This window comes from Siniperca chuatsi, linkage group LG15, assembly GCF_020085105.1.
Source record: "Siniperca chuatsi isolate FFG_IHB_CAS linkage group LG15, ASM2008510v1, whole genome shotgun sequence".
NCBI classification, from domain to species: domain Eukaryota; kingdom Metazoa; phylum Chordata; class Actinopteri; order Centrarchiformes; family Sinipercidae; genus Siniperca; species Siniperca chuatsi.
Window position 1 is genome coordinate 24,958,257 of NC_058056.1, and position 27,728 is coordinate 24,985,984.

General features: G+C 40.5%; 2 protein-coding genes across 5 annotated transcripts in view; one reads left to right on the forward strand and one right to left on the reverse strand.

Moving 5' to 3' along the window:
- The first annotated feature begins 383 nt into the window (after positions 1-383).
- ky (kyphoscoliosis peptidase) lies at positions 384-7,011 on the forward strand. The gene is made up of 7 exons (XM_044167651.1): positions 384-574; positions 1,526-2,124; positions 2,654-2,768; positions 2,909-3,026; positions 4,358-4,549; positions 4,808-4,998; positions 5,202-7,011. Exons 2-7 carry the CDS (start codon positions 1,546-1,548, stop codon positions 6,527-6,529), a joined length of 2,523 nt encoding a protein of 840 aa, XP_044023586.1. The 5' UTR covers positions 384-574; positions 1,526-1,545; the 3' UTR covers positions 6,530-7,011.
- The window catches only part of dnaaf9 (dynein axonemal assembly factor 9), a 28,063-nt gene continuing 6,993 nt past the window's right edge, over positions 6,659-27,728 (reverse strand). The window contains exons 19-39 of one of the 4 annotated variants that reach the window (XR_006374668.1): positions 27,519-27,566; positions 27,323-27,413; positions 26,943-27,046; positions 26,563-26,706; positions 25,645-25,730; positions 25,316-25,417; positions 24,467-24,584; positions 24,216-24,304; positions 23,911-24,045; positions 23,432-23,557; positions 20,559-20,596; positions 19,161-19,296; positions 18,746-18,832; positions 16,915-17,021; positions 16,534-16,608; positions 15,498-15,685; positions 15,279-15,344; positions 14,593-14,686; positions 13,948-14,066; positions 8,258-8,355; positions 6,659-7,425 (exon numbers count right to left, since the gene is read on the reverse strand). Coding sequence is in view for 2 of the 4 variants with exons in the window: in XM_044167643.1 (XP_044023578.1) it covers positions 13,960-14,066; positions 14,593-14,686; positions 15,279-15,344; positions 15,498-15,685; positions 16,534-16,608; positions 16,915-17,021; positions 18,746-18,832; positions 19,161-19,296; positions 20,559-20,596; positions 23,432-23,557; positions 23,911-24,045; positions 24,216-24,304; positions 24,467-24,584; positions 25,316-25,417; positions 25,645-25,730; positions 26,563-26,706; positions 26,943-27,046; positions 27,323-27,413; positions 27,519-27,566 (1,941 nt within the window). In the remaining 2 variants the exon portion in view is untranslated. Of the gene's footprint in view, positions 7,508-7,712; positions 8,356-8,840; positions 14,067-14,592; positions 14,687-15,278; positions 15,345-15,497; positions 15,686-16,533; positions 16,609-16,914; positions 17,022-18,745; positions 18,833-19,160; positions 19,297-20,558; positions 20,597-23,431; positions 23,558-23,910; positions 24,046-24,215; positions 24,305-24,466; positions 24,585-25,315; positions 25,418-25,644; positions 25,731-26,562; positions 26,707-26,942; positions 27,047-27,322; positions 27,414-27,518; positions 27,567-27,728 lie in introns of those variants that run through there. The other 3 variants (XR_006374667.1, XM_044167643.1, XM_044167642.1) reach the window with 3 other exon arrangements.

Genomic DNA, 27,728 nt, shown 5'->3' on the forward strand with positions numbered 1-27,728 from the left:
TGGTGTTATCATATGCCAGGCCCTTCATAAACTCCCCTGTTCCTTTCTTTGAACAACCAACTCGTTGAATCTGACCCCTCAGTAGCACCCAACACGTGCTCATGCGCCAACCTTCCCACCCGCCCATCAACGCCGCACAAACGCACACATTCACAATTTATATGGACACATGCCGATATACACAACGTGACACACACACACACACACACACACACACACACACACACACACATTCACAACGTCACACTCACTCGTGTGCTCAGATACGCTGCAGTGTGTATGCACTGATTAGCAAATGCATGTACAGAGCACACACAAGCACATCAGAACATACATCTGTAAGCCATACTCACACACACAGACGTCACACTCCTGAGTTGGGGCTTACTCTATTGGTTGGTCTTAACTGCTTTGTATTATTTTTAGGCTTGTTATTCTGGGGCCTGTCCTGGCAGGCCACTGGGAGAGTATATAAGCCTCCCCCTGCAACTGAGGACCACTGAAAACACACAGTGGAAACATCTCTGCCCGACACTCCAGCAAACATCCAGCAGGCGTCTAAAATCCTCTCAGGGTGAGTAAAAGCCTCAGTGACTTTTAGGGATGTAGTGACAGTTAAACCTACCTAGACTGGGTTTACCCACCTTTACGTTTGTGATTGTGAATCTGACATAAATCAGCATTTTCAAGAGTTATCATCAACATTGAAGGAAGTATCAGCGATACTAAAATGCTGTATGATTTGTTTGGGGAAATAAGTAGTATTCTGAAAGAAAAAAAATCATGATTTTATGGGCTTGGATTTACTGCAACATAAGGGGTGATACCTTACAATATCCTTTGGGACCCTCACTTTAGTCACACTCCAGGAAGGTCAGAGGTCAGGGTCAGCGGCAACATAGTGCCCACAGAGCTGATAGGACTTAGTGGCCTGCTGAAAGACACTTGAGCTGGGCGGATACTTGCCAACACAGGGATTCAGCTCAGGTCATCTGGTTGAAGGACGTTCAGTGTCTCCACTGTGCCAACCTGCTGTCCCTTCAACAAAAAAAAAAAAGTAATTTTGCAACAGATAACAACAGATAAGATAAGTTTCAGTCAGTCCACACATGTTGCACACATGTTGAATATGGCCATCAATCTGCAGGTTTATCACATATAGAAAGTTATAAGGTCATACTAATCTGGTGAAGGCTTTGACTTTCTTTGGGCTGTTAGCTGTGACAGTGACTAATGATTCCAACCTTTGCGTTAATTTCTGGTCATGAATAGACATGATATAATTGCCAATTCATCACTGTCTTACACAGAATGCACTGTATAGAATATACCTTCTGTTTCACTGTGCAGCATGTGCAGTGGTCCTATGGCTCTTTTGTGAAAGGTTCCCACAGCAGCCATGTGTCTCATTTTAAGCTATTGAACTGAAGCCCTACATGCTCACAGGATTAAGAACATTAACTAAAAATAGCTCAAAGAAAATGGCTACTGTCTTTTGATTAGTATCTACCTTCTCTCTGGTTAGGACACCATGCTTACAGCATAATGGCAGCTAAAGTTGCGATGCAGAAGTTCTCCTTCCCCTTTTCCTGTGCTGCACGCCTTTCTCTGCAAGATGAGGTGACCCAGAAGGGATGTGTCCAGGCGAAGGCCCTGGACCTTCATAACCTTCAGGAGAATCCAGTCTTAACCGAACCAAGCTCTGTTGCAGTTATAGGAGCTCTGGTACATGATGAGAACCAGGCCCAGGAGAGCCCAAAGCCTCCTCCTGGGGTAGACATGACAGTTGCCCAGGTCCCGGTCTGTGCCGAAGCTTCCCAGAGTGCTGTGCTCTCCAGGCAGAGCGTTTTTGAGAAACTGACAGCTGAAAGTGAAGATCAGCGTCCTGCGGCGAAGAGACAGCTGTCGTCCGAGAGTGCAGCCAGGACCATCACCGTGGTGAAGAAGAGCGCAGTGAGGAAGGAGGCCGAAGAACAGAGGCACCTGAAACCAAAAGCGCACCTGGGACAGAGGGTGTCACCATGCCCTGTGGCGGCAGGGAAGAGGAGGCGTCGAAAGGACCTCTTTACCAACTCAGAGGTCTTCCACAGGGTTGATTCACATGTCATCAGGGCAGGAGCAGAGGTGACGACACTTATACAGTACATCCTAGGATAACATAACAAAGGAAGTGCTAACATTTTTACTGCCTCAGGCCAAAGTGCTAATCTACCTGCCATTCACATCTAATTGGTAAAAACAGAATCTCCAACCTCAACAGTGACTAACATCAGTCCATGCTTCACCTGTTAAGCCACACAGAACTACCAATTTCTAAAACAAAAGGAAACCTAAAAACAACAAAATCAAAGCCACAACAGAGATGGGTCTTTGTGTTCCTGAGCTCTGCAGGAAAAGCATTAAGGAATGATAACACCTACTCATCTACGGTAATAAAACCATAACAAATACCGCAGCTCTCAGGCAGAACTCACATTCTTGAGTATAGATGGTAACCTGGTTTGTTCAATACGCTGAATGACACTGAAAGATGCTGGCAAAAAATGAGTACATTCTTGCATTCCTATATTAATTAAGTACATATAGTATTAATTACCTATAAAAACCTATTTCATCTAACGGTTAATATATTTTGTGTGTGTGTGTGTTGCAGCTGAAGGAAAAGTGTGTGTATGATGTGAAGACGATAGTAAAGAGCATCACACAAGGAGCCAGAAATGAGCTGGAGAGGCTTCGTGCCATCTGGGTGTGGCTGTGCCACAACATCGGTAGGTATTTACTGAACTATACATACTTGCATATAAATCCTAGCGATCTGTAATATATCACATTATGGATTTTAGGATAGATAAGAGTAGGTGCGATATTTACACCTAGTTTTGGAATAAAAGGAATGTTGTTTTCATAGAGTATGATGTAAGTGGGTACCTTGGCCACTCCGAGAAGCTGAGCTCACCAGAGGAGATGATAGCGGCCGGTCGGGGTGTGTGCTGCGGCTACTCCAACCTCTGTACAGAGATGTGCAGGTAAACACAAAAAAACTAAAATCTTTAAATAAATTCAACACTAAGGAGAATGACGTTCCTCAGTGTCTTAGACTATAGCCAAGTACAATGGCACAACAGTTGTTAATTTGTAAAGACTAATATATAATCTCTTACAAATCATGTATATTTTACATTACCGATGGCCATTTTCCAAACCATACAAGTGAACAGTGCTATTACTTCCTTCCAGACAGTATTTTTCACCCATTTGTACTACTCCATGAAAACCGTGTTAGAAACTGAGACTGACTATGTTTTTGATCACTTGGGGGCAGCAGTACAAGCTATAAAACAAAACATTGACATATTGTCACTTTATAAAGTTGTTATGGCTAATGTGTTGACATATAGTTACAATATAAGTGCGATATTCAATTTCTTTTTATCTCTATTTGGGTGTCAAACCAACTCTTGAGGGAAACAAGCTGCTAAATGCTCCATTAAAATGCTCCACTATGTTCACCCAGCTAGTTATTTTGTCTTTGTCTGCTGTTTGGTGTTGGGCAGGTAGTGTACAGTGAGTTTATGAGACCTTTTTTGCTGAAAACAACTGCCAATTGCAAGATGAAATTGGAGGTTGCGGGTCAGAGAACCAAAACAATGAGCTAAAAGTATGTGTTCGCCACATAGACTGTAAGTAAAGATGGACGATGCGTCTCCACTTCCTCCCACTGTTCAAAAACAGAGCCAAAATATCACATGATACGGGAGCTGTCATCTTGCGCAGGTGACATCATTAGGAGCCAGAGTCTGCGCAGTAGTGATCAGGGTCGGAACCGCGGTATCGAGGTCCCGCACATACACCTGGCTGACTCGATCGCGAGCCGGCCTCAGCTGTCAATCATGACGTGAAACCCCCTTTTTATAGCATCAAATAACTAACTAGAACCAAACTTATCAGAAAAATGAACACTTGAACATACATCAGCGTGATAAGAACTACCTAAAATCTGTTCAAGAGAGACATGTTGAAAGAATAAAACTAGTCACATGAACTTACTGTATACAGAGAAAAACATATTGCACTTCATGATTCCATACTGCAGTACAGTTTTTCATTCATCTAGAGGTCAGTATGCACTCAAAAAAGCAAGTGTTCTTTCTATTTCCATTCTTCCATCCAGTCATTCAGTATTGTGCTGCATTCTGCATCCTTGATCCCTTCTGAGTTCAAGCTAGTATAAATATTGTGCACTGAATAAAATTCATTTAAGACCTACAGCACAAACAACAACCTTGAACTTGAGTTTAAGGACACGAGATATAAAACAAAAGGCATTGAGTGTGCTCTGTTTGGTTTGCGTTTACAGAGAGGTGGGCATTGAGTGCCAAGAAGTTCCAGGCCACAGTAAGGGCATCGGGTACCGTCAGGGCCAGAGCCTCAAGAATGTGAAATCTGATCACCTGTGGAACGCTGTGCTTATGGGAGGACAGTGGTTGCTATTGGATGCCTGTTGGGGAGCAGGACGAGTAGATATGGAACATGAAAGCTTCGTCAAAAGGTTTGAAAAGGGAAGTGGGACTAAAGAATGATTCTAGCCCATTCACCATTCAGTGGTGATGTAGTTTTAGAAGGAACATTTTCTGTGAAATAAGCCCAAACTGGGAATTTAAAGCCACATGTGAGCGATTAGCATCCTTTTGTTTTTACTGCAATCGTGACAAGTGTGAGTTTGCTCTTTTGTTTATTTTCATACACCCGAAACCAGCAGCGAGTTGAGTCTCAAACCAGTCTGCTGTCTCCATCTGTTGCCTCCAAGGTTCGATGATTTCTATTTCCTAACGGACCCAGAGGAGTTCATAGATTCGCACTTCCCCGATGAGGAGAAATGGCAGCTCCTGGACATGCCGATCACCCTGGAGGAGTTTGAGAGGAGGGTCTTCAAGACTTCAGCCTTCTTCACCATGGGGCTCAGGTTGATTCATCCTCAGCACTCTCACATCGTCACAGGTCGGCAATGAGTTTTGTAGATTTTACAATTTTTTTTTTTGAGATTCTTTGCATATTATTTAGTTTTTGTCCAAGAACGAGCAAGTATTTGCTGATTCAGGCAATTACATTTGAATTAATTAATTCAATCTCTGTTCTGTCTTTTCAATAAAAGAGAAATTACCTTAATTCTTTTAAAAATCCACTTCTGATTTCCTCCTCAGATGATGGCGAGGCAAACGTGTCCCTCGGCTTTTCCAGGCCAGCAACTTTTACCTATGAGATCACACAGCACCAGGACCTTCTCCACTGTGGAGCTTCAGAGCAGAAAGAGTCCAGCAACTCCTCCAACGGCCTCCTGACGGTCTCCCATCGGAGCATGAAGCTGCAGCTCCTCCCGCCTGCAAGTGGTGTGTATGATGTGAAGGTGTTTGCCAGACCTGAAACAGCCACCACGCCTCTGATTTGGGTCTGCTCCTTCAGAGTCGAGTGTCCCAACCCCAGGACCATGGAGGAGATCCCAGACAACCCCTTCTTGTCTTGGGGCCTGCAGCCTGTCGCAGGATCCCTGGGTGTCGCAGGCAGCATCCAGGGCAGCGAGGTCGCTGAGGTGAAAGAAGGTGTCTTTGAATTGGCGCTGAAGACGTCCAGGTCTCTGATGGTGCTGTGTGAGCTGGTCCACCCAGAGCTGGAAGCTGCTGTAGCCAAGCGCTGCCTGGCTACTCAAATTCAAAAGGATGTCCTGACCTGCCATGTCCTGTGCCCCATGCGTGGCTTTTACCGGCTGTCAGTGTTTGTGCGGGACTATGAGAAAACAGAAATCAAGTTCCAGAATGCTGCAAACTTCCTGTTACACTGCAAAGGGAAGGTGGTCAGTCTGGACGAGCTCTTCCCTCCTAACCTGGGCTCAGCATGCGGGCCGGGGACCCGCACATCAGAGGCGGGGCTGTCCAAATTCAGCCACACGACAGCGCTGGTGAATACCCAGCAAGGCAAGTGTAACATCACCTTCCACAACCAGCAGGACCTTGAGCTTCACACTGTGCTCAGCAGAGAAGAGAACAAAACAGCAGCCATCCCACTTACACGCCACCTCTTCTGCACATACACAGACAGCAAGGTGACGGTGAGCGTAAGCCTACCTGATCCCGGGGTGTATCGGCTGGCCCTGTATGCTAGGCTCACCCCTGGTGGAGATTTCAACCCCATGTGTGACTTTGTTCTGAGGAACAGTTGTGATCAGTCGGGGCCTCCATTCCCCTGTGTCTACTCAGCCTGGAGGAAAGGCTACGTGCTCTTTGAGCCTCGCATAGGCCTGCTGGAGCCCCTCTCATGGGTCCGCTTCAGGGTGAGGATCCCCGGGGCCCAAAGGGTGAGCGTGGTGGGAGAGACGCGAACTGATCTGAAACTAAATAAGAGCAGAGTCTGGGAGGGGGAGGTTTTCAGTGGAAACGGTCTCCAACAACTAAAACTGGCCGCTTCCTCGGGGGAGTCCAGTGACATGGCTGTTTTGATGACCTTTGACATTAACCAGTTGGAGAGAGAAGTGTGAAATTAAAAGGCAGAGACCAGATGAATAGTTCTCTGAATATAGCTGTTAACTGCATAATGAAGTTGATATGGACTGATGCAAATCAGACTGGGGATGAAAATATTTGCAAATAATTCAAACTGTGAGCCATAATCTTTCAGATTTTACTGCATCAACATAATACAGAGGTAGCCAGGTTATTACCACAATAGGGTGTATAAAACGGAATTTGAAATATAACCCAGTGAATGTGTGAACTCTGTAGCAATGAAGTGATAAAAATGCAATACCAAATTTACCTGGCAATTTTGGGGGATTTTTTTGAAAGGTCTTTGATCCAGGTAGCATTCAGTATAAAAACCTTTCAAAATTGACAATGGTGCTCAGCTGTGATATCATACTGATCAAGAGTGTATTTGTCCATTACTATTATAATAAGTAAATCTGCATTATGAAATGATGGTTGTCAAAAGGTGTGAAATAAATATATACTGTGAAAACAATATATAAAACTGGACGACTTTTCTTTTCAACAGTCATGGTTGCGCAACAAAATTGCAATTTCAGTTTCCACAATTCCAGTATTAATCATGTAATAGATTCCTATCAGTGATCTTTAAACATTTGTTTTGGAACATTGTTAAAATGTTGGTAATCCTGGTAGCCTAAGGATTAAGGCACCTAAACTTAATCAGATTATTTTGGATTACCATCTATACAGCACATACCAACCACTGGGTATCTCCATGCTACATACTAGGATAATATGTAAGGACTACTTCCTAATTTTCATATTATACTGTTTTTGCAGTTAGTACAAAACAAGACATTGATTTCTTGAATTCTAACAGGATGTGATAGAAGACGCCAACGGATGTCAAACAATCTGTGGCCTTGGAACCCAGCTGTCACTTAAACTAAAAAGCAAAGAGAAAGAAAAATGTTTTTCTTCAGATTTAACAGTTTTAGGAGATCTTTCTGGAGCTGTACCACCACCATCTACAATAAAAAAAAGAATATTTAATAAATAAAAAATTTTTTTTTTCAGCTGTAAGCCTACCCATGTTGATCAAAACGGGGAGGACAAAATAATAGAAACACCTGTCAGTATAATGCAATACAATTTAACAGCACCACAAACTGCAGCCCTAAAAATGGCCATACAGTTGAATCAACACCTCTCTAAAACAATTTCAACAAAAACTGAACATTAAAACCTTTATGAAGGTCAGATTTATTGCAGGACTGTTGTATTAGACTGCATTACCTTTAGCTAGGCGTGCCCAATGAACTGTCAACTGAGTGTATATCATGGTTAACAACATGAATTCAAACTTGTTGTCCCATGCAGCTGGAAACAGTCAAACCCAGGGGACAGTTGGGGTCAAGGCTGGTGACACCTTCCTTTCCATCCCACCAAAATATGTATCACCTTATTAGCTTCAGTTTAAAAGAAAAAGAACCCTCCCACAATCACACTTAGTAAAAGTGAACAAATCCAACACTGTACAGTACACTATTGTTGCAGTGACCTGGGCCCACTCAGCAGGCTTTGGTAGACGCCTGTGAGAGTGATGGGTGTTTATATGTGGCTGTCATAATAGCCCACAAATAGCCTCAGCTCACTGCCTCAGTAAAAATACAACAATAGTGGGGCGGGGAGGAGAAAAAGGGCGGTTAATGGTGGAAGCGATATGGTAAGAGTGTGTTTTAAGTGTGCTAAGTGTATCTGGGCAGGGGGGGTCTTGCCTTGAGTCGCTGGGGAGAAACTGGCGTCGCAGTGGTGGCAGGAGAGAGGCGAGGAAATGCTGATGTCAGAGGTTAGCCATGTGGAGGACTGTATCTGCCTGGCAACAATACAAGGACACACACATACAGTCTATCTTCCTTTCTTTTAAACACCCAGAAACACATACACAGCATGAGGAAATGGAGGGGTAAAACTGTGTTATGTGGAGCAGGATTCCTCACATTCTCTCAGCACTATTTCAGCTGTCATTTCTCTTTAACGAAGTGTGTTAATAGCTCAACCACAAAACACACCCCAAGCTTTCACACACGATCCGCAGACAGGTTTTGTTTAGTCTACCTCTCCCAGTCTCAATAACAGAGAGCTCCCCGCCTCACTTGGTGCTGATACAGGGTTTGGATGCACAGAGGGAATCCATGTTGTCTCACCAAGTGACAAATCCACTACTATGCTGAACTGGCTGCACGTGTGGCAGCTGACATCTAAGAGCAAAACAGTTATCAAAGTAGCAAGAGAATGTAGACCTTTAAGTGAACTTTAAATGAATAAATGCATTAAGTGATAAAAGAACAACGATTGATCAACCATATAAATATTTAATGGAACATGTGGTGCAAAAAAACAACAATTAGATTATAAAAGCATCAGTCACAGGAAAAAAACAGAAGTTACAGTAGTTTTGTGCAAATGCAGTTTTGCTCCCATGCTGTGAACACTCTCAAAACAAAATGTGGAGGTCAGTTTGGCACTTTTAAAGTTAGTTGGGGTTTTTTTTAGCTTCTCATTACAATAGAGACAATATGTTATTTATATACGTTTTTTCCCCCCATTTTACTTTGGACAGCCTGTAGATAGGGGAGAAGAAATGAGCCCTTTGCTTTTCCCCCCAGATCTAATTCAACCATCATCACGTCCTTTTTTTTTGTACATGGCTGTGTGGCTAGCCGGTATGTGGTTACAGACAGAAGATATCAACCACAATTTCACCCCCATCTTCTTCTATAACACTTGGGTTTGATTGGGCAAAAATGTAATCTCAGGTATGGAAATAATAAGTACACCTGAGCAAATTCCTCTCGCTGTCTGTGAGGACTGTGGGGCGAAGAGCCTGTGATTCCCTTTTAACCTCGATACGACAGAACGGCCCAAACAATTAGTACCAACAGTCCCCTGAGGCCTGAGAAATATTTGGACACTTAAAAATCTATTTCCAAGCCGCCTTTCTCCAATAAGCACAAAAATACCATAAAAATATCCACCATCCAGTATCCAATAAGAAGAGCATATATTCCACACTGTTGGCCTTTTTGAACATTGGAGACAATCTTCAAAACTAAAGAAGAACAAAAACCTCTCACACTGCGTTATCACATTGCAGAACAAGAACATCACATTTCCCCACTTTATATAAACCCAATTAACACCAAACTTTGTTTTTGTCCTATAACTTCAGCTACAAAATGGCTAGCCTACACATACGGGATGAAGACACCAGGGTGCTCAGTCTGCCAGACAGCTACGTAGCAGTCACACTGAGAGGCTTGTGGAGGGCTCTTTGGGACCCCAATGTGCAATAAGTAGGGGTCACACAACTTTAGTCACAAACTCAATCCTCTTTTTTTTTTTTTTTGTTCATACTGTGATACAAAACTTCAAGGTTTTGTATCCCAACTAGGGCAGGGCACAAAAAAAAAGGATAAACATTCTATTTCCCATTATTTTAAAGGAACATGGACAAAAATGCAGCTTTCCTTCTAGTATATGTATATTTTCATTTAAGAAAATAACTGAATTTGATCTGTTAGTCATGTAATAAACCAAAATAAGCCAAGAAATGTACCACTGTGAACCTAAATCAATTTTAAGTATCAGAACTGTACTGGTTTCAGTACTCACTGTGGTACCCAGCCCATATTCCAACATCTTTTTGGCTAGTTTGCAAGAATACCTGAATCGTCCCTAGCCCTCCAGTGGCCTCCCCCGTGTGACCTCGTCTACTTTACCCTCTGGCTTAGTAAAAACACATTGCTTTAAAGAACGACTCCATGGATTCCTTTCACCAAAACTGTTGAAGGACGGATCCTTGCCTGACAACACCTCCTCCCCCTGTGACAGGGAGAGTGATGGAGCACTGAATGCAGTTTTAATCTTTGCTTTTCTTAGCCGTAGCCAAGGCACTGCTGGATCAGAGAAACCTGACATCTCACAACCGATCAGATTCTCTCAAGTTTTTTTTTCTACAAAAAAATTGCATCTGCTTTTGTAGCTTGTGCGAGAGGAGACGTTTTACTTGCATCTAGAATGTTCAATTCACTGTCTTACAAAAATACTATTTGTTGTTTCGAGGTAATTCAAATTCTTAGCAGATATGTAAAATAAATGTGAATATTTTCTCTTGGTTGTACCAGTTTGGTGAAAGGCAATTTTGTCAGAATATATGTGTTATCATATTCACATGACATCTCAACACATGCAAAATAGTGTAGACATACTTAGCACTAGTAGTTGTGTTTATGTGTGTGTGTGTGTTAGTGGTAATTTGATTTAAATATCAAACATCTTACATAACCCTCAACTCTTTAAGGACAACCTTTTGATCTCTTGGCCAATTATGGTTTCAGTTTCTCTGCTCTTTGACAAGTGTAGCAGGTTTCAAAGTCATGGCACCTTCAGTCTTCTATACGTCAGCCTCACAACTATTTCACTGTCAATCAAGGTAACTCTCTGCAGTATTACATAACTACAGAATGACAGCAACTGTTGCTCAAAACAGACGGCTTTGAGAGTGCATCTCTGAAACGCTAAACAGAGGATCCAGCTTAAACAAGAGTTATCATTTTGTCAGCAAAGGATTTATGTTACATATCAACCTGCTCCACTTAAAAAAAAGCACTGTAATCTGTTTGCATTTTGTTCTACAGCATCAGTCATTTGTAAGCAGAGGTAACGCTTTCTTTCAAGTGGCATCTCATTTTGCAACAAAACCCTTCACTTGTTGTTAAGACCCTTTACGGTGTTATGTGAACTACAAGCACTCAAAGCCAGAATCCAGCAGACCACAGAATACAAGCTGTGAGAGACTGAGAATTTAGCAGCTGATTTGTTTGCTCGGCTTTATCCTTAAAGAGCTATTTGAGGGTACTATAAGTAGAATATATAAAAACATTAGGTACAATTGCACTTCTTTTATAGAGTAAAAGAGAAGGACTGTAAGAGAGGAGATAATGGAATGAGTAACACGAGGTGAGCTCCTCTCCATGTGAACTCCTCATTTGCTGGCTGGAACATGCCAGGGTAATACATGTTAGAGGCATACTTCATTGCTATGTTATGTGCTATTCTATGTATTGTATTATTCTTCTAAAAGACAGTGGCACATCTAGCATAAGATGGTATGGCTTGTTCAGATCAAAGTGGACGGATGGGGCCAGCAGTGTCAGGTTGAGTTCATACTCAGGATTATTCGAATCTGTACAGATAGTCACGGGTCATCTGGTGGAAAATAACTTGCTAACAATGTTATCACTCTGTTTGTCTGCCAGCTGAAAACAAAATTATTGATTCTTTCAATTTTACTGGCTGTTCACAGCGCTGACAGACAGACATGTATAACATGACATAGCCGGCGTTGTGAAATACTCGGAGATCACTGATCTAAAAATATCTGTTTAGATACGAATCTAACAGCAGCGAATAAGTGTTCACCACACTAGCAAGCATTTCCCCCCTCTGCTAAGGAATTAGATTATAGACTTAAAATATGCTCTTAGCAAAAAGACCCTTCCGCTCTTATCCGCCATGGTTACAATCTCAGAGTACTCATTATACAGTACAGGCGCTTTTTTTGGTACAGTGTACAAAGGCTAATGTAATATATTGTACCATTATAGTAGCAGCAGTATGTGCACACTTCTATATGCATTTAAATGTTCCTTTGTCAGTATCAATTAATTCAAGACAAACCTAGCGCTACTTGACCCAAAGGTTGTTAATTAGTGTGCATGTTACACTGCTGACCCCATAATGAATGTAAGCCATCAAATCTCCAGAGACTGTAGCAGAGTTCCTACACATTTTCAACTTCTAAATTCCACTTTTTTTTTTTTTTTACCACTCTTTTACTTTGAAATGCTTGTTTGGTTAGATATCACAATTTTGAATTTCAGTGGTTGCGTGACATATGCCACGCCACGGCGCTGCAACGGCAGTGTGTTTTCCACTTTATACTACCCAAATATGCAGCTGTGTAGGAACCCTGGTAAGAGGAGACATGCATAGAACATTAGTGTGACACACGATTGCAGAGCAAACAGTAGCATAACTACTAATTTAAACAGGACATATAGTCAGATTCTCTGCAACATCATACCACTGATACAAAGCCTTATACCTTTCACTAAAGGCTCTACTGATGTTTACCCAAACCTAATCAAACTATAAGCTGAATCAAGGTTTTCCCAGATTATTTCATTTTCCCCTTGTCCTACCCAAAATCAGTGACCCCAAAAAATCAAAAACGAAAACATGGGAATGTCCACACATATAACACATGCAACAACAAAAGAACATTTTGACCAAAATGGTAAAATAAGCAGGGGTAACCTGGCAGCAGTGAGGCTTAGTTTAACTTTCTGTGTCTATCTGGTTTCTCACTGTTAACTAGCAGCATTATAATTAACAGAATACAGTGCTTTAAGGAAATGTTTCTGGTGGACATGTAACCTTAGTGATTCAATGTGTTTCTTGACAGCCTCAGCTGTTTTATAACTATAACACATTGCTGCAGGGACTGAAGTCCGCTTTATTGCACTTTTATTAGATTTACTTTAGGAGTCTTAAAATAAAGAATGGGATGGCGTTTAGCTATTTGATTAATAGCATCATTCATCAGTGGTCAGCAGCCAGCAGGCTGTCCAATGTTTACAGCTCTATGGCCAAGCACTCCCTCTGCTGCAGCATGGCTCGCAGACAAGATAACAGGTGGGCCATGGATTGGGTGACAACAGAGGAGGAGCGATTCTTGAGAAACCCCACTAGGGAGCCCACCAGAATCACACGGCTATCCATGCTTGTCCAGAAATAGAGGCATTAATTTGCCAACTGTGATAAACAGAAATGCACAAGCTGTAGGACTGCGCGGTTGGAAATTCCCTTCAATTGTAAAAGTCTCATAGCTTGCAGGCTTAGAGGTGTAATCACATTGGTTTAAAGATGGAGTCTCGTGTTGCATTATGTTTCAGATTTGTCTGCAGTTGTGAGCAGCTCTCATCTCTTGACAAACGTCTTAATTTGAATCAACACAAGTGACCACATCAGTTTGCCACTTTCATTTGATAAATATGATATCTAACTTGCCAAAGTGCTAACTGTACAGTTAGTGTTGCTGCAGTAGGAAGTAAGGCAAACAGCCATGCCATGACATGACTGGCTTTTGATGGGTGATGTCATCGTTTAAAAGCTCACCTGCACTCAACCTTTTTATGCCACCAAACAAAGTGACAGTGATAGTGATAGTACATAGATAATGAATGGACTTCTAGCAGCAGCAGTTTCTGCAGATGAATGTGGTGTGAACACACATTGATCATTCTAGTGGAGTGTTCAGCACATAATCCCTGTGCCCTCCCTGTCCCTCCCATAGTGGTTCCCTTAGAGTTAAAAAAAAAAAAGATGGAGGCAGTGGACATACAGACAGATTCTATCATGGATCAAACAGGTCAGGCTGTCCCTGCAGCTCCAGCTGACGGTTGAACAGCTCGATCTCTCTGTTGGCGTCGGTGATGTACTCTTTAATAAACTCTTCCATGTCTGCAGTAACAGCAATGTAAGGAAAACAGCCACACACACACAACAGTAAATACAGATGCAAGCAGACCTGCATAATGATTCCTGATCACTGCTTTCTTTGGGTCAAGTTCCTATCTACATTTGTCAATTAAACTGTACACATTTTCTATGACTTATTAAGCACACCTAAACTGACTCACATCTAATGTATGTACACCAGGTACGTTTTTGTTAGGGGACGTTCAGATGTTGCATCTAAAAACGCGTGGAAAACGCCAGCCATGCCACTTTCATCCTTTTATCCAAGGTGCTTGGGAGGTTGTGTTACTGTCGCGCCTGCCGTTACTAAGCAACCAAAACTGCCGCGTGCTGCGATGATTTAAGTTATCATGACACGAAAAGCTTAAACAGCTGATATAAGTGCACCGGTTTCTTTTTTTTAGCCTTTGAAATATGAAAACTCTACAGTACATAATTCCAAACTTGAGTGACAAATTAGATGTAGTTGAGGTTCTACAATAGACAGTGACCACTGTGAAAAGGATACTGGGGTGGAAGTTCCTTTTTTCGCCAAAGATGTCAATATATTGATAACCGTTGTAGAAGTAGCCTGGTGGTAGTGGGTCCAAGTGCCTGGTCATCTAAACAGAAACATATAAAGTTCAGTCAAGCTTATTGACTGAAAAGGCCCACATCAATAGCAGCCGACCCAGCCCAAGCTCTCTTAGAAGTCAAGGAAAATCTCCAAAAAAACAAACAAACAAAAAAGCATCAGACCACCAAGAATATACTGGCAAATGTCTGGTGAGGCTTGTATCTAACATCAAAGATTTCATACTCTTTTTGCTCTTGTAGTGGCATTTACTGACAATAAACTTAAAGGTAGCCTGTGGAGTTTTCTTGTAAACAAAGACAGCTATGTTTACATGCATTGCTTGTCACAAAATGTATATCTATGTATCTCTGGGGCCTAACAAATGCCACACATTTGCAAAGCAACTTTTTTTTTGTAATATTTTGAAACCTGCATTATTTACATTAGCTAGAGGTGTTCTTCTTATCTGTCTGCTAGTAATTCAATATACTCACAAATAAAGCAGGTGCTAGCTCATAAAAACATTGCTCCTTGTCAACAAAACTCCACAGAGTAACTTTAATGCAGTTCTGGCCACACAAATTTTCACCACTGGTTTATAAAATATTATATATAATTATAAATATAAACACACTCACATGTATGTGCTTGATTTCTTGTGGTAAAAGGGTGTTTTTAGTCTTCTTAGGCTTCTTTGTCTGCCTCTGTAAACACCAAACAGAAACAACAGCCTTGCGGTTACATAACAGATTATTTCCTTATACAGTACTTGACTGATGCTACCCATAATAATAGATCTATACACGAGTCTTAGTGTGCATGATCATCAAAAACAGCGGGGCTATAAAAATGTCTACCTGCTTGGCGCAGAGTCTGAGCCAGTCCTTCAGTCCATCCTCAGTGAGGCCAACACCATCAAAGATCAGGAAGCAGGATGTGTTGGTCTCTTTGGAGCCCAGGGTCAGAGGTTCAATGCTCTGGTCTGGGACAATGCTCAGGCTCCCGCTCACTGTGTTGTATCTCACCTCCATCAGTTGGTCTGAGTCTGGAGGTTCCAGAGATGAAGGGGCTCACATCCAAGTCGCACATAAAGTTCACATCTTGTTAACACCTGCTACAGCAGCTTCATATGGTCACAGCATGGTGTTGGTGGGGTGTTAATGTTTTAACATCCATACAAACTCTCTGTTCCCAAAATGGCTCACAGCACTCACGTGTGTGGTAAAAACAAGATAAAACAAATATCAAATATGTCCTAACTCAATGTAAAATATGTACTGAATGTGCAACAACTAAATACAAAAATTAAAATAAAGTAAAATAACTAAATAAATAAAGTGATGTACATTACCCTAAAGACAGTGACTGAGATACACACTTGACACTAAGGGAATGTGAGTATTAGGATAAGTATCATACAGTACAGTCTCCACACTCGTTCCATACTACTGTATCTTCCCAGCTCTCTACAAATTTCTCCACACTCTCTGCACATCTCCTCACAGGCACCTGCACTCTCTCCTCATGCAACACCTCTAAACAGGTCTTGAAATGAAAAAAGAGTGAAAAAACTACGTGGAGGAAACCAAACCAGTGGACTATGAGCTGAATTCTAGACACCAGACACCAGAGCAACAACAACCGAGCAATATTCCTACCGTCAGGAGCTTCTGGCCTGCCTGAGGGCAACCTTTTCTCTAATAATTCCCAAAACTGGGAAATGCAAATGCAGATCAAATATTTACCAAGGAAACAAGTCACATTTGTTTAGTAATACTTAACAAAAGCATGTTCTCTGGAATTTGAAATTTGATCTGAAAATTTCAAAAGTTAGCAAAAGTGGCAATGTATAGGTATTAAGTCAAAAATAAAATGAAAATATGTAATTCCTACCAGAAAATCTGACTTTTCCCCAAACATTGTACACATTTCCTTGGAAGGGGCTTGGCCTTAGTGATGACTTGAATGCTACAGAAAAATTATGAGAGTTTTAGTAGTTAGTATTGTGAAACAAATTGTAGGATTTATCAAAATTAATTCAAATTAACAATTTCCTGAAAAGCAAAGTTGGCAGCAAGATGTCAAGAAGTGCACCCTTTGGGAATACAGATTATTTCACAGCAACTGCAGACAAACACTTTGAGACCTCAGTTGTCTCCATATTTGGAGGGAAAGGCAGCTTATGTAATCATCATCAAACCCTGCCAGCTCATATCTGGAGCTTCTGTCACGTGTGTAAGTCAAAAAAGGGGGGAGAATTCCTTTCTGTCTCACCTTTACAGCGGGTGACAAATAGAGGCCTCTCTAGGGGCCGGTTGAAAGCCACGTGCTGCTGGGTGAGGACCAGAGACCCAGAACCAGAGATGAACCGCCCTTTGCACCTGAAACACAGAACACGTGCACATTACACAAATGGTGAGAAAGTTAAGTCTTGAGCAAGCCAAATGTTTGTGCTACATTTTGTCTCTGGCTGGAAAGTTGTTTACTCTACCAGCTGCCCGCAGGAAAGAGGCCAGTGTATGTGATTTGCTGGTAGCACTGTGGAAGTGAACGATAATCTATAAATGTAGATACTCTCATCAGCAGGTGAAAAAGATTACTGTCTTGGTCAAAGAGTTTAGAGGCACGTGTAAGAAGCATCTCAAACACACTCACATATTATGTGTACACAAAATAAAGCTTGAAGATGAGTAAAACTAGGGCTCCAGCTATAGATTATTAATTTAGTAATCGAGTAGTCTACCAATTATTCCATCGACTAATCGGATAAGAAATACTTTTGCTTTATTAAAGAGCAATAGTAAATATGCAAAAGAGAAAATAAGACAGGTCTCTAAAAATGAAAGAAATATCAATATATTTAATTGCTTAAATTGCATACAATAATATTATCTATCAAAACTAAACCCATTTAGTGCATTTAAGTGCCATATTACATTCTGGGTTTTAAAGAAAAAAAAGATATATATATTTAAGTTTCAGAACTACGAGTTTCAACTTAACTACAGCTAAAGTATAACATAAGCCTTTACTGTCTTCTTTGTGGCATTTGTAGGAGGCAAAAACAAGTGGACAGGAACTATGACTATCATAATAATATATAACATAAATGAAGCTCAGGCTTTCACACAAATTAACTGTAGCATTTTATTTTCTGTGGTTAATATCTTGGACAAAATCTAGCTAACTTAAGGACGTCATAACTAGCCACCACATCGATTTACGTTGTTAGCTAGCCATTACATATAGCCATAATTAATGTAGCCTACATTCTTTACTAGCCTTCATATACTTTGCGTCACGTCTGCGCTGTGGACTGGATGCATGGACTGTAATGTTATGCTTTCTGCTGAGATGCTGAAGCATAGACGTCGTGCTATTGTGATAGGCTAGTTTGGTTTTACAATTGACACTGTAAAGAGTTTTCGTGGACACTTTCTGTCGCTTTCTCTGGCCGGTCTCTTCTCTGCGCCCCTCGCTATTTTCTCTCTCTTCCTCCTCTTTGTAATCTATGCTGTCAAATCACGCCAAAGATGCTCTGAACCGTCACACACAGCGTAAGTGCATTGTGCAACAGTAATAATCATTTGTACGAAACACAGTGCACTGTATATAGTTATATGGATTAAACAAAGCTTTGATGCAAATAATTTTGAATCAATGATTTTTAGTAATCAAGTTACTCGAGGAATCGTTTCAGCCCTAGAGTAAATCAAAAGGGCCAGACTCTGACCAGATGTCCAGTGTATGATCTGACAGGAGGATTTAGCAGAAGTTCATATTAAGCTGACCACTGTGGCATGAAGGCTAACTGGACCAGGTCCAAAGGGAAGGAGACCCCCTCTGTATACATGGCAACTGCATGGCCAACAGCTTGTTACTGTACTGCCAGGAGGCAGCTGGTGATAGAACACAAGATGCCCTGAGGGGCTTTACAGCAATCAGCAGCCAATACCCCCACCACTGCAGCTGAGTGGCAATTAAACCACAGGGAGGGAGGCGAGGCAGGACTGAGGACACTCAGTGGCCAAAAGGTTAAGTATGGACACAGGAGGACACACAGGGTTCACAGCCAGTAGAGTGGAACATAGAATAAGGGTCTTACCATCCAGGGTAGAGGACATAACGTGCTCTCAGCATCTGTGGCTCATTGAAGCTGCTATCAGAAAATATCAGATTCACATCTTCAGTCCTAATTGATAAAAAAAAACAATACAGAATGAATATGTAAAACCTAACTTGTACAAATACACATGAAAAACCACATAACTACTTATGAAAATGTCCTTTATCCGTAATGGCCTTTTACTTACAAAAATGAAGTATTCTTTAAGTATAGAATGCACTGGGAAATATTCATGACACATTACTGTGCTAACTGAGCAGTGCTCTGACCCAACAGATTCAGACATAGACTAAAAAAGCAGAATAAAATGTAGCCTAGAGTGAATATTTTAGGCAAAGATAAAAGCAGTTAAATGACTGTTTGCAGCATTGATCACAATTCTGCGGGCGCCTACCTGGTGACAGCTCCTCTCTCTGCCAGTATGAAGGCTGCGGTGGGGTTGGCAGAGCGTACCAACTGATGAACATGCTGCATGAGAGGGTGCTTCTGCTCTGCTGTCAGCCCAGTGAACACCACTGTACTCACAATACCTGACATAAAATGAGGCACAAAAAGGGAATATGAATTTCAGGAGAAACTGACTCACTTTCCTGAAAATACAAAGCTGCATCTGTTTAGCCACTGCAGAAATACCGTATTTTACACTAGATTTGATTTACTGGCATTACTGCTGCTGTGTTCTACCTGCAGTTTCAATTTTAAGGGAAATTGACATTTTGATTCCTTCAAAACGATTGGTAAGACTTCCTCCCTGCTGCCCAAATTGGGATTTTTCTGGTTCCAGTAACAAAGATGGCAAGGCCATCAGGCAGTAAAGCAAATACAATCTTCAATATTTCACTTCAGAATTCAAGATTGAATGTGAACTGTGTGCTCTCAACATGAAGTGATAGTTGGGTGCTTTAGGTTTTTATATTACAACATCTCTGTTAAACTTTAAAATAACTACAAAATAGGCTGTAGTGCTCCTACAATAGTGGTGGAGAATGACTACATGATGGGTGATATTTTGACCACCATCACTGCGATTTCTGCGTGGCAAACTCAACCTCTTAATGTACTTGGATACATGTGTGGTATTTCAAGGTATAATAAGATCTTTAATGCTCCATAGAACACAATGACTGCCAGCCATCAGTCAAATGCAAATTGACTGAGATGGTCACTTCTGCACTGTAGATAGATTATGTTGAAAATAGGGTTTCTGAATCTGAATGACACACATACAAGTTGTGTTTTAATTAATTTAGTTAACAGTCCTCTTTTTTTTCTTTTTTAAACCCATTTTCTTCAACAATATCATCAGTAACAATAACTCAAATATTTATGACTAATGGGTGCTTGCCAAAGTTATGCAGCAATAAACAGGTTAATGACCTCCATATTTTTGTAATATTTTGATAATACGTTAACATTTCCCAAGTCAAAACATCATTGTTGCACATGCACACGTTACTTCTTCACTGGATCTCTAATTTGCTATTTAACTCTACTGTGAGATTATGACTATTATTTTTGTCATACATGTACAACTTCTCCTCTGACTTAGTTTTACAAAAATCATTAATTTCTTGACCTTTAATGGTTATATTGTACAACCTGGCAGCATGACATATGTTTATAATGGCTATGTTGAATGGCTTCCAAAAGAGCATTACACTTCTGAAAAAAATCAATATCAATGAATATAATGAATAATGAATATGGTATTTTCTCAGTATTCCATCAAAGAAGTTTATCCTCGATATATTTTGTTGTTGGGAAACTGGAGGGGAGAACAGTCAGGACTTACCTTGGCTGCACTGCTCCAACAGCTTAGGAAAAGCAAACCTAAAGTGACAGACAGAGACAGAAGAACTTAAGTTAATTATACAGTGTACTTGAATACAGGGTGTGGGTTGACTGCCAGCCATCAGTCAAATGCAAATTGACTGAGATGGTCACTGCTGCACTGTAGATAGATTATGTTGAAAATAGGGTTTCTGAATCTGAATGACACACATACAAGTTGTGTTTTAATTAATTTAGTTAACAGTCCTCTTTTTTTTCTTTTTTAAACCCATTTTCTTCAACAATATCATCAGTAACAATAACTCAAATATTTATGACTAATGGGTGCTTGCCAAAGTTATGCAGCAATAAACAGGTTAATTCCATGTTATGGCCCTTGGCTAGCAATCCGGTTATCAATCGTGAGGCATTTTTCTTAGCATGACATCATGACTATGACTGGCAACTGACCAATGTAAAAGCTTTCTGTAATCTCATTTAATCTTAACATGATTTATCCTGAGTTTTCAAATCGATCAGTGTTATACACCACTTTCTGAATAACCGTTCTGAGCCAAGTCCCCCTCCAGCCACCACAGACCCTCCCTTGCAGCTCTTAGGGAGCATGCAAGCTGGGGGATCAGCAATTTAAAAGGCATTTATCTTTCCTGTCCTGATGTAATGAACTGTCTACATTCATCACAAAGAATGGATCATGACTGACTGATGAGCTTCACTGAGAAGGGTGTGTTGGTCGCACATGTGGACCTGGAGGATTAGAGGACTATGCTGAGAGGGTTGACAGGCAGGTCAGGCCTAAGCTGGGCTAACCACACCCAATTAGCACCATAGTGGGGGTCCACAGACCCCCACACAATCTATGGCAACAGACAGTGATAGGGGGCTTGTTGAAGATGCCTCAAATGGAAAAGTCAGTGCTAAGCACATTGCTAACTAAACCTCTTATTACACATTTTTCCACTGCTGAGCCAAGTGGAGCTTGTCAGAGTTTGACTGGAGGGTCATCACAACATGTTTATAGCACAGGACCCAAAACATGTTTTAGATTTATTATTGAAGCTCAGCTCGCTAGACAATCACGTTGTCTAAAGGACTGTGGGAGTTTTCCAAATCGAGTTTTTTCCAGCATATAAGCTCTAGTATTTATGAATTTATGAATACTGTGTAGAATCACATTATTATACTTCATCTAGTTACCAGGACATTTGTTGTAACACTTTTCAATTAAAGTTCTGGTGAAGAAAGATGGCAGCAGTAGTTTTCCAAGCATGTTGTAAAAATTAGACCCTCTAGACTGACTTCATCTGTATGTAAGTATCATTTGCCAACCCAGCTTGGCTGTGCAGTGGAAAACAACCTATTAACCGGAGTGGTATGTCATAGTGTGTGGAGCAGCTCAGTCAATCTATGACAGTGAGAAGCTCTGTAAGCTACATCTAAAGCCTGTAACAAAAGGAGAGTGAGATTAAATGTAGGAATGATCCTCTGTAAAAAGGGACCCAGCCTTGAGGTTTAATAGCTAGTCTCATGTAACCTCGTCCTGGAAATCTCCAGTGCTTCAACAATTTATGAACATCCAGCCCTGTCTGTCATCATCTAGTCCAGGCCCACTCAATTGGCGGCCGCGGGCCATATCCAGCCCAGAAGCAACCTCCGAGTGGCCCAGCATACATAAATCTGATATATGACAAAATAAGTAAACTACATATATATAGTGAATGGAAGTAGCTAACGAGTGAGCCATCTCGCTTCCTTCTCATCTCTGTTGAGAGTTCCACATGTGAAGTACCGATCGGGCGGGATGTTTATGGATTTAGCGACACCGCCAAACATATCTTTCACAAACCAACATTTTCTCATGTGAGTTCTGACCACGCTTAGTAGCTTTTCAAAACATTGACAGCCACAAGCAGGGAAGTGCTCTACTGAAAATATGTCTCTGTGAACCATAAACGTCTACATTTCCTGGTTTTAAAATCTGGCCCAACTGAATTTGTAATTGAATAGCCTTGATCTAGCCCATCCATACGTTATTTGAAAACATAACAGCGTGAAACCCTCAACTTGAATTTCAGGTTCCGTCACTGTTGTGTTTTAGACAAAATATGGCTAAATACACAGCTAACATTTGTTGCTAGCTACTCACCTTTGTTGCATGCAACTACATTTGCTTACAGTGCTCGCAAACAAAAAATACAAGCAGGTAACTGTAGTAGGAACAAGTGAAAGCTATTTTTGGTGAAAATTTATGTTTTTGGAACATACTACTGTAAGCATATGGACAGACAACAGAATAGCGGATTGTGCTGCAGGAGTGATTTGTGTAGTTTTTTGTTGTAAAACTGGGTCACAAAATCCATTGTAACTGCTATGAATGCTGGTTGACTGCAACTGCCATTCTCTGTGAAGGAGCAAGCTACAAACTTTCACACATTTCAAACCTACAGGTGGTGAGTATTTGCTACTCATTGGATAGATTTTTGGTGAAGTATTCTTTAAGATGCTGTTAATACAGCTGTTAATGCTAGGTGCAACTGAGTCACTAAATTGGTTGTCTTTGGATGAGAACAGGATATAATTAAATGACTCATCTTTTATGAGTTAGGTCATTTAATATAGTTATTATCTTACTCTTTCTAGTTTATGAAAATGCAATTTTTCCAATCCATTTGGAAATCTAATCAGTCAGAAATTTTGTCTACTTGAGTTAGACATTGTGGGGTTTTGTTAAATGGCAACTCAAAACAGTTTGTAGCTTGATGTCAGTGGACATGAATTCATCTGATATACATTTCGTTATGCCAGTCGAAGCTTGTTTTTTCCTTTTTACAGCAGCAGTGTTGAGACCTAACCTACTGGAGAAAGAAATTTCACCTGTGCTCCATACAGGAGGCGAGGGGATCCACACAAGCAGTGACAGCGCCGATGGTGAAACATGCTTGGACAACTGGGTCAGGGTGGAAAAGCACAGCCTGGACCACATCCAGAACATCTGTGTATCTGTAAAAGTCAGGACATTTACAAATGAATAAGTCATCACACACTGACAACGAACAGTAAATTAATTCCGTTTTTTCTAATTTCTTCAAATACTGTTTGTTATTGTTAGGTCTGAATACACCAAGATACTCTAAATACTCTAATACAAAGGTACAGATATTAAGATCTGTTTTATGTACTAGGTTGAAATTCTGAGTGTTCAGGACATTGAATGATGAACGTCAGATAACATAGTTTTCACACTGTTGTATTTTTGGAATGAAATGCTTCCATTTAGCTCAGCTCTGCTCTACTGTATGAGTCTTGGCTGCTCAGTTCCCAGCTGTATCAAGCTGATCACCGGGCTTTCTTACCCAGTTGAGAGCACCAACAGACGGGGTTTGCCTCCTGGGCCTCTCTGGCTCTCCAGGAAGCTGGACAAATACTGCTGCAGGTGAGAGGCTGAGAAGCTGTCACAGCTGTCAGGACCAGGCTTATACACCACCCACCTATGGATGAAATGATAAACAAATTGTATTATTTTTGTTTGTGTTGTTCTTTTCATTATCATTATTATGAAATATAACTACAGCATATGTAAAATTAAAAACGATAACAGAGCAAAAAACAAAAACAAAACCCAAAACAAAGAAACCTTGTTGGATGAAATCTCTCTCACCTTCCATGTTCCTTGTTTAACTGGACCAGGAAGTTGCAGAGTCTCTTCTTATGGCTTCCCGGCAATCCAGTGACGATGGTAATCACAACCTTTTCACACATTAAAATGCCAACATCAGATATGAAGAGTATCAGTCAAACTTAGGAAGACAGAGGAGGCAGCATTCTTTGAAGGCACCAGAAATGTTTTTTTTTACTTGTCTTAATTTTTCAAATGAGGAAGATCCACTTCAGCTTAGTCAATATGCTCACCTTGTCTCCCTGACTGTTTACTGGATTCCTCAGCTCTGCAGAGGGGAAGAGCACCCCCAGGTGGTCATACAGAATGGGCTCCTGACCAATACTACTCAAAGCAAAGTGCTGAAGAAACCTGGCATAGACCAGAATACAGCAATCAGTAAGCAGAAATGGGGTCACAACTCACTGGCACGACTTGATAAAAAAAAGTATTTTGGGATTGACCATGTATTTGTAAGGCAATGGACAAAAATTTGTGCTACAAGTGTAACAATTTTACAGCTAAGACTTTCCTTCAACCAGCCATATCTTTAATTCTCATTACTTGTATTTGCCCCAGTTTTACAGTAGACATTTATATTAAAGCACAAAATCAGGAAAAAAAAGACACTTAGAAATGACACTGATAATGCAGAATTGTGCAAATGAGAGCAACTAATTTTAGCACCGTACAGTATGTTTATTTCTGGGAGTAAATGCTTCAAACAGTTGGATGTCTAATGATGCCAGGTGACAGATTTAGGACAGATTTGGAAAGACCAAGAAGCTGCCAAAAGGTTCTGAGTTATCCTTGCATGTAGTCTTCTTTCAGTTTTAGCTATAATGGCAGGAAAGAAAATGTGTGTGCACAGTGGGCCAGATAATGAAGCTACATTATCTTATATACTTTCTCTCTGCAGAAAAGACCTTCCAAGTGTGGATGGTCACCAATGATGAATACACTGTATCAAAAAACACAGGCTTAAATGCTATTTTTGGAAGACATACTCATGATTAAGCAATACTTAGCATCAGGTTTAAGGCTCATTACTCGTTCGGGCCAACTGTGAAGCACTCTACTGAGTGACTTCAGTATGTACTAACATGTCCTGCTCTGGCAGCTGGGAGTATGAAGTCTTCAGACTGCCTCTGCGTTTGGCCACTGGTGGCTCCTGACTGTCGTGCAGCTTCTGCAGTCTGGTGTGCCTGAGAGAAAAAAGTCATTACAAAAATGTTGATGTCATAAACAGGGTTCAATTAAGCCTTAATTACCTACCCTATATAACATCTAAAAGACTGATTCATTACTTAGCAGAATATCAAACTATGTTAACAATGGTAATAATATATATCAGACTTGGTAAAACATATTCAAATGTATTTTCATTTTAGACAACTATTCTTAAGTTGTAAAAGAGATGAAGTTATCTTACATGTTTTTCTGGGTCCAGGTCAGGTGCTCTTGGTCCACCAATTGCAGAGTGAGTCCAGATTCAGAATTTTGCCACACTGACAAAACCTGAAACCAAGAGAGAAAAAGTTTCTACAACTGGAGCTGTATCTTTAATTAGCATAAAATGACGAAGTAGGCTAAAAATGTTTTTTGTTTTAAAGTTCATCAGTGAACCAACACAAAACCAAATCCTATCCTGTATTTCATCCACAACTCATGATCCCTCAAACCAAATATATTCAGTCATTCACTGGGAGTTAAATCTAGGGTAGGTAACGTATTTCAGAAGCATTTTTGTTACATTTGTTGAAAGTCTCTTTACATCTCAACAGCAATCAATAAATCAAATGCTCTGGGGGAAAAAAAAAAAAGACAATCTGGTATCTGTTGCTGTCGCAGACCTGTAATAAGACCATCCAATAAATTCATTGGGCCCAAATGAAATGATTGGCTGGCTTAGCTGCCTGTCTACCTACCTACTTGCGCGCACTCTGCCCGTGCAGTCATGCACATGAAAATGTGTTTTGGGGGAGTGGCTTTCTTTCAAAATTTAGCTGTCTCTTGCTAGTTTCTCCAACATTACCTACCCTAGCTTTAAACACTTGACAACATATATTTTTTTGAAAATTACTGTATAGCATTTTGTTTAAAATAAAACCCTAAAGGACATCTGACAAATTGGGGATAAACATGAATTTATGTTTTTACCATGTTATTTTGAACACTTAAATAATATACCAATAGTGATAATGATGTAATAACTATTATAGTATTAACCACTGCTATAAAGAAATGAATATAAAGAAGTGACTGATCAGTCTGAATCAGCTATACTCAGATGGCCCATGTGTATCTTCAGTCTCAAACCCTGTAAGAGGTCACTGGCTAAAGGTCTTACCTTGGAATAGAAGGCCCTGTGGCTCTTAGACCTGGGCTGAAGAGCAAAGACCAGACACTGGTCAGAGCTGTGGAGAGGGAACGGAAGGTGGGGGAGCAGGCTGCCTTCATATTCCACAAAGAGAGACGCCACAGCACTGGAGTCCTGGTAATAAGAGGACAAACAAATCATACACAAGTTGGTACCAGAAATTCAACTGCATATGGATCCATTTTATATGTTTTACCATGGTTTTATAGGGAAGCAAGGAAAAACTGTCTTTTAAATCATTAGTGTATTAAGTAACAACAAAACAGATCTTGTATAGGAAAGAATATATGTGATCTGATGAAAGATTGACTACTGCATGTCATATCATGTGGTACAACTGTAAATACTACCGGATCATAGAACTTGATGGTGCTGATGTGATCCTTGGACAGGGTAATGCTTCCATATTGAGAATGGATAAACAGGAGTCCCTCAGAGAAGAAAATTATTTTCCCTAAGATTAACATTTGAAGAAATATTAAAAATTCTGTAGAATCACAACTCTTTGTCACATAAGGTACAACATTGGCCAGAATATGAGAAAAAAATATCTTGTAAATGTACTGTCACATTTAAATAGAAATTAAATACTGTAAATCAATAAAATCAACTTTCTAACTAAGTTAGATATCTCAGAATCAAAGATTATATGCAGTTACACTAATTGTAAGTTACTGTATATGAATATCAGCTACATGGTGGAAATGTTAATATTAATGGAGAGTGTCACCTTCTTCAGGTGTGGAGAGCTGGCTGTTGGAGAACACATACGCAGCATCTGCTACTGTCAGAGCAGTTCCCAAACAAGTGCCTTCCTCTTTCTGTTTAAGACACATACTGTGAGTCATGGGGTCACATGCTCATACATACATAAGCATGTATTCATACACTTACATACAGTGAATGCATGAAGCTTCTGAACTCACCTTAGTAAGATGTTGGGCTTGCTCAGATTGCTTGACATCAGATTCCATCTAAAAACAACATGACCATAAGACTTCTGACAGCAAACAATGTTGGAAAAAATTAAATGGTTTATTCCTTAAACTAAGCATGAAACAAAATGTTTTTTCTGGATAAAGACTGAAAATGCAAGTTTTGGTAAACTTTAACTGTAAAAAAAAAAAAAAAAAAAA